The 12492-nt window shown below is 41.7% G+C and overlaps 1 protein-coding gene across 1 annotated transcript in view; it reads left to right on the forward strand.

Moving 5' to 3' along the window:
* Nucleotides 1–763: 763 nt before the first annotated feature.
* The window catches only part of ppargc1b (peroxisome proliferator-activated receptor gamma, coactivator 1 beta), a 64635-nt gene continuing 52906 nt past the window's right edge, over nucleotides 764–12492 (forward strand). Inside the window, exon 1 of the mRNA XM_088989410.1 lies at nucleotides 764–909. Coding sequence (XP_088845536.1) covers nucleotides 829–909 — 81 coding nt within the window. The 5' untranslated portion in view covers nucleotides 764–828. The remainder of the gene's footprint in view (nucleotides 910–12492) is intronic.

Here is a 12492-nt window from a genome sequence, read left to right on the forward strand (position 1 = left end):
TACAGACATTACAGTATGTATGTCTTGTTATGATAGACTTGCTCACCCAATTTAGGGTTTGTTGGAGAAATGTGTTACAGTGGCAATTATTTTGTGAACTATAAAGTCCTGAAATTCCCCTGAAATGGCATCTTCAAACCACCTCCTGTCAATTCCAAAATGACTGAGTTCCTGTTCATTTCCATGCAGTGGTCCTTGAGACTTTTCCAAACATCTTGCCATGGCAGACATGGCCAACCAATTTAGCGTCTAGTGATGGAATTCACCAAAAATGTGTTCTCCAAAGCCAAAATGACAGACTTCCTGTTGAATTTGGGACATTGCTTTGCATGACGGACAGGTGCACTGATATTTGTGTCCAACTGTCCATCAGTGTAACTGTGATCGGGGACTGAAGTTGTTTTCCTTCAAAGATTTTCCAGTGCTTTCCTCCTAGTGACTTTTAGGGAATGCTGTTTGGGACGCCGAAAATACGTGAATTTTTACCAAGTTGCAAACAAACATTTTCATTATGTATTTATTTTCCGTCAACTCAAAACATCTAAATATATATTGCATTAAATGCTGTCTTATGACTCAGTAGTCATATTCTTCTTTGGGGGACGTCTGCCCTTTCATTCTAATTAGTGTATTTGGGGTTTGTTTTTATTTGGGATAATCTAACCACCGTTACGGATGTACTTGTGTTGATATGCAAGTGTGTGTTTGTGTACGTGTGTACGTGTGATCCTTGTGTAAACAGAAACGCTCCCGCAGGCCGCGAGCGGCACTGCACCTCTCCTGCTATTACTCTGCCGCCTGGCTTCGAGGCGCCTCATTCACTAGAAGATGGCGGACTGCGCTCCACTATTAGATGAGGAACTCTCGTCCTTCGTCTTCAATTACCTGACAGAAAACCCCGACAGCCAGGTAAGACCCGCGGGTGATGTTTCTTGGCCAGGCTGTCCCCTTGGCTTTTTGCTTCGTCTTGGCTCGTCTCCACGAGCACCATCACACCACCGATGCTCGGAGCTGCCAGAGGCCGGCTTGAGGGAGCCCTTTGCCGGCTTGTCAGCAGCAGATCGCCGGCTAGTGTGTTGACTTGCGGATTCACGTGGAAGGTGCATTTGTCATTATCTTCGGTTCGATTGATTCGCGACGGATCAATGAGTGGTTTTACGCGGCGGTGATGTGCGTGATCACCCCCTCCCGCGCTGCAGTTGTGGCACTGCGGAGCTGCACTGACTTTGGAAAGTTTTTGACGCATTTTCCCCTCAGCGAGTTAGCTGTCAGTGGAACCCGGCGAGAACACGTGGTGGTACTGACAACGTGTGCACTGAGACCCCGGCGGGGGCTCGTTCATCCCCAGCCCACCCGAAATGATTTTTTAAAGCATTATGTTAAGTCAATACAACACACATATTTGTAGATTGGATTGCATGGTTTTGTTGTTGAATCGATACAGCGGTTACTTGTAAGAAGCTGTTGCGTTGACTGTACGAGGAGGGAGTTCTCTGCCGAATGCCCGCTGTGCCTCCACGTTGGGTCAAGTCTCACGGTACTGCGTGACCGAATTGGCCGCACGGTTGTGACGGGAACTTTATTTAGCGATCAGACATTGGAGCTGTTGTTTTTTGGCGCAGGTGTTTGCGTAATAGTTTGTTACAAAACGGGTGACGGTCGCTCTTCATTCTCCACGCTATATATTGGCCATATATGTTTGCATTGTTTCCCGAACGTCATAAAATCACATTTTAAGCGGATTGTCAAGGTGCCTTTATGCATCTTTCCCTTAAGTGCAACTTTTACAAGCTGAAACGTGGCACACAAATCACACCACTGATGTGACAATGCTGTTCGCCGACATGTTCTGGAGGCCATCCTCTGCGGTTTGGATGTCACGCGTTGCGGTAGAAACGCAAGGGTGAGAAAAATCCCCGAAGCAAATCGTAAATTCGTTTTTATTTCTCGGACGAAGCTCCGGATGCGGGTGGTGTATGACAGGACAGAGCGGCTAGGGATCAAGTCTCTAATCCCTCATTTTGCTCCTGGGTGGATGCCGCGCTTCCCAAACACGCACAAACATGCATACTTTGACCCTAGAGTCCCTCCCTACCTCCATCTCATCCTTATACAGGATGCACCCCTTGCCCGCCTTCCCTTATACAGTTTGCCACTGTATCACTGCTGTTTGACATTGGTGACTGCATCATGTGTTCGGGCAGATTGGCACTTGAACAAGGTTAAGTGTGTGTTTGGGAGTGTGCATGCAGTGGTCTATTTATAACACACTGTAGTAACCTTTAAATTGCATTTCATTTTGGCATTGCAACATTTAGTATTTGACCCACACGCACACACGCACACGCACGCACACATACATACACTTTTTAGTGTATGTATTTGTGTGTGTATGTATGTATTGCGTATGGTGTATGTATTTGTATTTATGTATATAAGGTGACCTTGCACCGAGTGAGTATATAGGTCTTTATACTCCGATGTTACCCTCCCATGAGGTAAAACAAGCGTGACCAGTCCATGTGTCAACTTCCAAATGAGCTCAATATTGATGTCACGTTGGAGCAGGCCTAAAAATTATATCAACTGTGAATATGATTCCGTTTACGTGTTGAAATTACAGGAATAACAAGTGTCTGCTTTGAATCTTATCTTTTCCGTTAATATTTACTCTGGGTTATTAACCGTGTGTGTGTGTGTGTGTGTGTGTGTGTCTCTCTCAGTCTCTCTCTCTCTCTCTCTCTCTCTCTCTCTCTCTCTCTCTCTCTCTCTCTCTCTCTCTCTCTCTCTCTCTCTCTCTCTCTCTCTCTCTCTCTCTCTCTCTCTCTCTCTGTCTCTATTTCTCTCTGCCACTATCTGCCCATTTTCCTCACCCCCCTTGTAATACTACTCCTCGTGATGTGTTACAGAACTGAGCTGCTGCAGTCATGTGAGTTGTAGTGGAGGAGGGAGGCAGGAGGGGAGGCGTCAACATGACGTGTCGGTGACGCGCTCCTCTTCGCCCTCCTCCTCATTTTCCCTCCAGCATGTGACTCTTCTCTCTCTGGGCTGGCTGGCTGTCATTAATGCCCTGTGTTGTACATTCACACACTCTTTTCTCCTCCTTTTCCAATACATGTATTGAGCTACATTTGTCGCGGCCGGTTATGTTTCAAATGTTAATTAATATGTGTCTAGAGTAAATGCATCATATGTGAAATTTAATAACCAAGTACAATTTGGATAGGAAGCCTCCTGCAAACAGTGAAAATATTCAGTAATTATGAAAGGTGACGTGGCAAAAAATGTTTTTTTTCAATCAACAATACCAACACAAAATATGTGTGGAGGTGCAGGTATTAATATCCTTTCTTGGGCCACCTCCTTAAATACTGCACTGTAGTATCTCTGATTACGAATTTGTGTGGAATTTAAAAAAACACATTCTGGCATGGCAGTGATGTGGGAGTCTGTGGATCAGCATACGGCTGACTGTTAACTGGCAAACCAATAGCAAGTTTGCACGTTGAGTACCTGGGTGTCAGTTGTGGCCGTTGTGTGCTAGTGTAGGAATGTGCTAGTAACAAGTTCCGTAAAAAAAAAATAACATAATAATAAATATTATTATTATCCATCCATCCATTTTCCATACCGCTTATTCCTCATTAGGGTCACGGGGGGGTGCTGGAGCCTATCTCGGCTGTCTTCAGGCACCAGGCGGGGGACACCCTGAATTGGTTGCCAGCCAATCGCAGGGCACACAAAGATGTACAACAGTCACGAACACACTCACACCTAGGGACAATTTGGAGTGGTCAATCGGCCTGCCATGCATGTTTTTAGAGTGTGGGAGGAAACCGGGGACCCGGAGAGAGCCCACGCGGGCCCGGGGAGAACATGCAAACTCCACAGAAAGGCCGGACCGGGGCACGAACCGGGGACCTTTGCACTGTTAAGCCGGTGTGCTAACCACTTGACTACCGGTCCGCCCTATTATTATTATTATTATTATTATTATTATTATTATTATTATTATTATTATTATTATTATTATTATTATTATTATTATTATTATTATTATTGATACTGTTTGTTCAATAGAGTCATTTAAAGTGAACTGGTAGCTGTGACTCTCCTCGACCACCTGTAGTACCTCGCATTGCATTCTAAATAGTGGTAGGAGGCTGAAGTGTCGATGTGCTGATATGTAAGCCGGTTGTGGTTGGCAATTGACACATTATATATATATAATATATAATATTATATGATAGTTTTATTAATTGATGGAATAACCAATGCAATGATTGTTGCGAACAACAGCTCTGTATCATAAAAAATATAGGAGTTAATTTAATTAAACGTATATTGTGTGAATTCCAAACACAATTTATCATAAGACAATCTTCCCATCAAGCAGACCTAATACCTTGCCAGTTATTCGAACTACCGGGGTACCCAATAGAAATAAACAGAATGACGTGGAAATAATCCACCGAATCAGAAATAGTCCACAACAAGGTCAGTCACAATGTAATTCATTCAAGGACTCTTCTTGCCAGTTATTCATGCTTACTGCTACCCTGCACTGTACAAATAGTCACACAGAGTTCTTTCCTGTCTACAAAGATATTTAGAGATGACGGCTGAAGAAACCTTTTCATCGATGGACCACTCCTGTACGACTGAGAGCTTACACAGAAGAAATATATTTTAAGGTTACTTGTAAATCAAAGTCATGGCCATTAAATGAACTTTAAATGTCTTGCCGTAGATTACAAATAAGAAAAATACAGAGGGACATCAAAATAATTTGGAAAACTGCCTAGCCGATGGTGTCAAACGACTTGCACTTTTTAAGACGACCAATCAAGCGCTGCACAACCTTCATTTGCTAACTCTCAAACCACAAGTTGCAAATGAAAAAGTTAATAAAGCTTAAAGTCATTTCATCGGAGCCCCCGTGCATTATGCTCTCCTACGCACTGTGAGTCAGCAAAGAACCGATGTGTGCGTATCATGTGACCATCTCAAATGTCAGTCCCTCACAGGGCACGTTTCTCCTGATACTGCAGGTGCAACCAGTCACCATTAAAATCTTACTGCAGCTTTAACTCAGAGTTGCAACTATAATCACACTCTTTGAAGTGTACTACCTTATTTGCAGTTTGCACTGGTAGGGTCTTCTTTCGTGTTTAATGAATTCTGCTTCCACCAGGAAGCACAGTTTGATAATTTATTTACGCTGCTCAGTTTGGCTGGAGTTGATGTTGGTGTTAAGCGTCAGAGGACGATAATTGGGTTCCATGTGATGGTTAGAGTTGGGGCATATCATTCCATATCCTGGTACTTGATAATTGTATAATAATTCAAAAATAACATCTGGCGAATATGAAAAAAAGTTTTGTTCCACCCATACACTGTTCAGAAAGACAGTCTTTGTAAGTGTGGAATGAATTTCACTTGCATTCTCTTTTTCAGCAACGGTGACATGTTTACACCCGAAGGTCTGTATTTTTGAACAGTCTCGTGACACATTTCACTTGAATGTAGCTTTTTCACAAGTTATTTGCAAATGTCCCTCTTTTTTGGCCAACTCATGCCCAAGGCCAGTTGGAAACCCTGGAGGAGAAGTGTGATAGAAAACATACAAAGATGCTAGTTGTTGTGAGTCGGCACTCAGAAGTTAGTAGTTCCCTGACTTAGGTTAGATGGTTAGGGTTGTGGCTGTGAGTTGGAGGGCTCAGACGATTAAAATAAGAGGGTTGTGGTTGGGGAGGTTTGCAGGCAGATGTTTTATTTTCGGATTCGAAAGTTGTAGGTTTAGTGAGACAGCTGTGAAATTTAACAGCTCACACCTACGTCTCATGTCCTGACCTGTTAAAAGCAATTGTCACTGTTGATTAGTGCCTGATTATGCCAGATGGTAGGATCTGAAGTGTTAGCCTCGTAGCTCAAACGGGATTTGAGTTACAGCTCAACAAGGTTCAAGTGACATTGAAATCTCGGATCATCAGAATCAGAATCAGAATGCCTTTAATAGTCCCACAATGTTCGAGGCCCTCATCTTCTGTTTTCAATTAGGTGTACATCCACCCCTACACACATTCCCGGCGCCTCAGGTCCGCTGACCAGACATTTTTAGATGTGCCAAAAACTAAACGGAGACTCAGAGAAGATCAAGCCTTTTTCGTTGCTGGTCACTGAACATTCGGCAAGCCTCCTCGCTGCCCATCTTTCAAACGCACTTGTACTCTTTGGCATTTGACTCAACATGATTCAGACTTGATTTTAGTTTTACTCCCTGTTGCCTTTTACTATCTTTGTGACTCGTTTATTTCCTATATATGATAGTTGTCCATATTAAGCACATTGTTACAGCTTCAGCTGTTGTTAAAGCGCTATATAAATCATTATGTATTGTATTATTGTATAAATTGCTTTTTCAATGTATTCTGCCCCTGTCTATCAGCAATTGCGCATGCGCATGGTAAATCCTTTCAGGTTGGAGGCTCACACTTCAAATTATTTCCTTCGGCATCATCAGATACTAATAGAACAATCATCTGGTAAATCAAAGAGGTGTAACTGGGGACGTTCTGGGTTGAATAGATATGGAATGACATGCCATTACTGTTGGAAGGAAGCTCTGGTCCCCTTTGAGAATGGCAATGGCAACATTTGAGGCGGGATGGCCCATGTGCTGAGAACACGACCACTTACTCCCAAATCCCTCAGAGGTTGATGTGGTGTCCAGCTCGGATGTGTGCCCAGCCCATTGGAGAGCATCGTATTTTCACTCAATAATTCATCAAGGTGCTTACTCGGCTTCTATTTCGACTTTCGGGATCATACAGTTGCGGTCATTTGATTGGACAGGCATGTTCATCCGCGGTGCAAAGATTTTAATTCGCAACCTAAAGTTTGAAGTTTTGTAGATTTGCATCTTATCAATAATTTCACAAAAGGTCCAGAAGCCATACTTGAAAAATCGAATTTTTTAGGCTCAATCTCTGACTTTATCATAGCAAACTAAACATTACCAGTTTCACTTTAATAACAGCATGTACAATGAGAATGAGCATGGACCATGCAAAAAAAGAATACACATGAAGTCTTACCATTTTGGTTTGAAAGTACCATTTTAGGATACATGTCGCTGATCCAGATTTGTCCTTCAATGTGAAATCTATCATGAAGGCATACACACACACACACACACACACACACACACACACACACACACACACACACACACACACACACACACACACACACACACACACACACACACACACACACACACACACACACACAGACACACTGTACGTATTAATGAAGCTTTCATTTAATGAGGATATAACTAAAAATAACAACAAATGCTTTGTCAGGTGGAGTCATGCAAGACAACTTACAATCTGTGTTAGTGTTAGTGGGGTGTGTGTGTGTGTGTGTGTGTGAGTGTGCGTGTGCCTGTGTATATAAGTACATGCTGACATTGCGCATACCAGTCTATACCTGCCCATGGCACCTGGTTGCCACAGCGACAAAACATGCTGGCACCTGTGTGTGTGTGTGTGTGTGTGTGTGTGTGCGTGTGTGTGTGTGTTTTTTTTGTTTGTGCACATGTATTCAGTGGCCAATGGAAATTTCCTTTAACCTTTCCTAACCTCATTTTGCACCTGTGCCCTTGAACGCCTACATGCCCTCGCGCGCACACACACATACGCACACACGCACGCACGCACACACACACGCACACACACACACACACACACACACACACACACACACACACACACGCACACTACACATGCACGCGCATGCGCAGTCACACGTACACAGATAAAGAAATCATCACAAATGTGTTGTGACAACAAACCTCAGACTTGACAAACACAACCAAAAGCTGCTTAGTGTTGACCGTCTCGACATCATCCATCAACCAACCCAGAAGTCGTTAACCCAAACAGGAGGTGATTGAACAAGTGACTGGTAGTGTTTCAATAATGTGAGCAGTTTGGCTAGCATGCGACGCTTCATGTGGTGGCATTTCTTGGACCTCATTGCATTCAATGATAGCTTAATGCATTTGGTAGTTTTCATTTGTGTATATTTGTTCATGTTTGAAACTGCTTTCTTGGCTTTGGAGTAGGCTTTGTAGCAGTCAGCAAGGGTTTATGGTTCAGTTAGCTGCTATCTCAATGGTCATAATTTTACCTGATAGCATAGCATGCTAACCGATCAGATTTAAATGTTGATTGTTCATCGTTTTAACTGTTACAAATATTTCTGGCAGTACACGGCTTATTGCCTAAAAATGGCTGGCATAGGCTACAGTTTGCCAGTGGCCATCTGAGGATAAAGTGGTTAAGATAATGGATTGATGGATGCAATAAACAAAGCAGTTGCACAAGGCAAAGTTTCTATATTTAAATACAAATACAAAATTAGAATTTTAAGCACTGAACAAAAATGAAGCACATTTTTCAAGTAAAAGTAGTTGATAGAATAATATTGATGTTGGGTAATCAGGACAAATTTCTCTCTTCTTTTTCGCCTGTTTTGATATCTGACCCACATGCATGTTTTTACCACGAAGGCAGACAGTCATGTGTGTATTAAGTTCATCCTGTCTACTTGATATCTAACCTAAAATACACTGTCTGTAAGAAAAGAATCTGTTTTAAGTCAGACAGTAATGCTCAGTAATGCTAAATGCTCTTTAGCAGTCCTCCTCCCTTCCTGCCTGCGCCTTAGCAGCATGTTGGTAACTTTACAGTGATATAACCTATCCCCGCCCCCTTTAATCACCCTAATCTCGTAGATCCCAAAATCCTAATCACACACAATAATCCTGCTTGTGCATTACCTCCAGTAGAGACAACAAACTGGTGCATAAACATTGAAGTTGCGCATGTGTGTGTGTGTGTGTGTGTTTATATGTCAGCAACAACGAAAAGTAAGCAAAAATGGAGTAGCCTAATTTGATTGCATTTGCGTGAAGTACATAGCCAACAGTGGCTGCACAACACAAGGAGAAAGCACAGCACAGCACAGATCCTTCACCCCTCTGCTACAAGTGATTCCTAGCACCCTGTTTCACAGTTGCCTGTTCTTCGGAGGACAGTGGTCCCCAACCAGAAATTCAAAATTGATTTGCGAAGTCAATATTCACAGTTTTACTTTTAACTATCTTACAGATAGATGGCCAGATGTCTCGGACAACAACAAAATATATTCAAGAATTAAAAAAAGGAAATCATACATTAAGGGCCAAAATGCCACCATGAAAGGAAAGTTTGCATTCTGAAATTTTTTTTTTTTACCAATTTGTTTTGTTCACTGTGATTTGTTCAATGAGTGTTCACAAAGTGACAGAACTTCCACCTCACGACATTTGTGGACAGATATTTTTGAAACGATAATGCATGCATTAACCGTTTAATGCCTTAAATCAAGGGTGTCAAAGTCATTTTTTTGCCGCAGGCCACATTGTAGTCACGGTTTCCTCTCGGGGGGGCGTTATGAATTTGGGGAAGCCATTAGAATGTTTCATCTCCTCCACATTTTACATATAGATTGCACAACAAATTAATGGATTGGATTGGAGTGGATTGGTTGAGCCTTTATTCGTCTCGTAGTGGAGAAATGTACATTTCACAGCAGAAATTTGATGAAAGTAATAGGAAAGGAAAGAAAGAAGTAAAAAAAAGGATGTAAAAAGGATGCTGTAAAGGCAGCCGCTCTAGCGGTGCCATCTTGAAGTCAAAAAAACAATAAAAACTAAATAACAAATAATGTGACAACACAAAAGACACACACAGTCATTCAATCTTAAACTCTTTCTGCACCCTATTTGTTGTATGAAGCGGTTCTAGATGAAAGAGGAAAGGATCAAAGTGTCCTTTTCATTAGTGGATTAGAGACATCATGGTGAAATGTGCACGCCTGCTACAAGCTAGACGTTGAAAGCAAACACGAAGCTGTAGCATCCACTGACGAAAAGAGATTGTCGCCTGTCCCACATAAATCCGCCTCCAATCCAAGCCGCGGCAGTTCCACATACGAGTAATGAATAATGATTGGGGTTTACATTGGACAATTTGAAATTTTGGTTCAGACTTTAGCAAGCATCATAAGATTTGCTTTTACGGGCCGAATAAAATGATATAGTGGGCCAGATTTGGCCCACGGGCCTTGATTTTGACACCTGTGCCATTAAATGGTTGTTACAATAAAAACATATTTTATTAGGCATTATGATCTTTCTTGTTTCTTTTCCTTTCGGCTTATTAGGCATTATGATACTACAATGAAAATAGAAAGATTTTCAGCTTTTTTTACCACTGCAATTATAAATTTAACGTGGATGCTATTACTTTTGTATTCAGATGATCAAGGATGCGTAGGCGGACTTTATGCCTCTATGCGCACCAGTTTTCCATTCACAAGCTTGTGAGTGTGTCCAGACATCTCTTGTGACGTGCTTTGCTTGTTGGTCGTGTTCGGGCGAGCTGCAGTCAAAACACTGGCATTTTGTCAAAGAGAGAGAGAGAATGATTGAGAGTAGCACTGTTTGTGCCTGCAGCAGTCCCACTTCTTTTTTCTTTTCTTTTATTGTTATTGCAGCGAAAATGAACACGAATAATGAAGTGAGCAGTCTGCCTTAAGTAGGGGGCACGAGGGAGATTTTAAGCTGTAATACAGCTTCAGGGAGAATCCAATTATTAGCCGCAGCAGTAAAAAGGGACACTTTAACCACCGAAGACGTCATCACCAATAAAATAGATTTAATCGAAGGAGAAGCGGAGATCACTGCGATCGTAATTACGAGCTGCTCTCATGAATTATGTCGGAAATATGGTAAGCATCATTTAGCATATTGCTTTTTTTACTGCTGCCAAATTGTGATCAAATCCAGTTTTAGTTTGGAATGACTGTTTCCGACAAAAACCCGTTTTCGGTCAAAATTCTTGTTATTCAATACCTCACTATGAAATAAAGATGCATTCTATAAATATTTTTTTAAACAGAAAATGCAAATGACCTTGAACGAATAATTGCAAATAGCATTTTTTTTTTACTTTGCCCTATATGAAAGTCTATGTGGACCTCAAAATGATCAATGCCATTGATCTCCACCATTTAATCACCCAGCCTGAGCTGGAACACCGCACCACCTCAGTCAGCCAACCCAGAAGCACTGTCCATGATGTCCGTGCGATGTTATACTGGCCTGTCAATCCGTTGTAGATGAAAGTATAACAGTCCAGGATGGTTATCATTGGTCCATTTCAGGGCAGGTCAAAAGTCCCTTCACCAAGTAAGTTGCCACTCGTTCTCCCCAAGATACCATTCTCTTCCCTAACTCTGCAAAACTAACGTGCATTACCTTCCGGGACCTGACGGGTGTCGACAGCACACATCCCCACGTCAACTAATATTCTCGGGCCCAATTTTGGTCCTAGTGTATGTCTGGATTAGTAGGGCTCATGCAGTCAGTCGCCTTCTGGCCTCCTTTGGAAATCTGTGTTCTTTGTGCGTTGAAAAAAAAGACATTTCCTTGGCAGAGGTTGCGGTGATAAATCAGCTTTCAAAGAAATAGGACTGCCACCATTGAGGCTTGCAGCTTCCCTCCACTGCCATGGGATAACTTTGCATCCACTTTACCTTGAACCACCTGGCTGCCAAACTCATGCAACTGCCGTTTGTACGTGCATGTGGCATGTGTTTTTTTGTTTTTGTTTATCTGGTTTATCACTATCAATATGACAAAGAAGGTCTGCAATTAATACAAAAACTTTGACCACTTTGATCCTCTCCTCTTTCATCTGGAAATGCTTCATGTCATCACAAAGAGGGTACAGAAAGTCCTGAAGAATGAATGTCTCTCTGTGTCTTTGTTTTGTCATATTGTCTCTATGCGGTCATATTATTTGTTATTTATTTATTTATTTTGTTCTTTTGACTTCAAGACGGCACCGCGAGAGTGGCTGCCTTTCCAGCAGCTCATGTATTTCGTTTTTCTACTTTCATTCCTTTCATCAGTTTGCTGCTGTGAAATGTAAATTTCTCCACTGTGAGACTAATAAAGGCATATCCAATCCAATCCAATCCAAAAAGTGGGAAAGGAGGACAGAGGAGTCTCATTTCCAATTTTATTCAAGCACACATTTACCGTGCATTGCTTTTTTTGGTTGCATTTTCCAGATTTGTGCACAGATAAATTAAGTTGCATGTCACTGTCAAGTGATTGTGTTGACATGTGTCCCATCTTATCGAAAGGACATGATATTTAGTAACTTTGCTTCACTCTTTTTCACAATGAAATGCCAAGCAATTTATTGAGGCGAGATAAGAAACACAAAAAAATACTAGAAAAGTGCACCAGCAAAAAAATAACAATAATGACATTTAGGAAAATTAAAATTATATTTTTTTTTTTTACCGAAGAATAAAAAATAAAATTAAATTAAAATTAAAAATAAATCTGGATAAGAATAGTATAATCAC

The sequence above is a fragment of the Hippocampus bargibanti genome, linkage group LG02, assembly GCF_051943395.1.
Source record: "Hippocampus bargibanti isolate YZ-2025 linkage group LG02, ASM5194339v1, whole genome shotgun sequence".
In the NCBI taxonomy this organism is placed as follows: Eukaryota; Metazoa; Chordata; class Actinopteri; order Syngnathiformes; family Syngnathidae; genus Hippocampus; species Hippocampus bargibanti.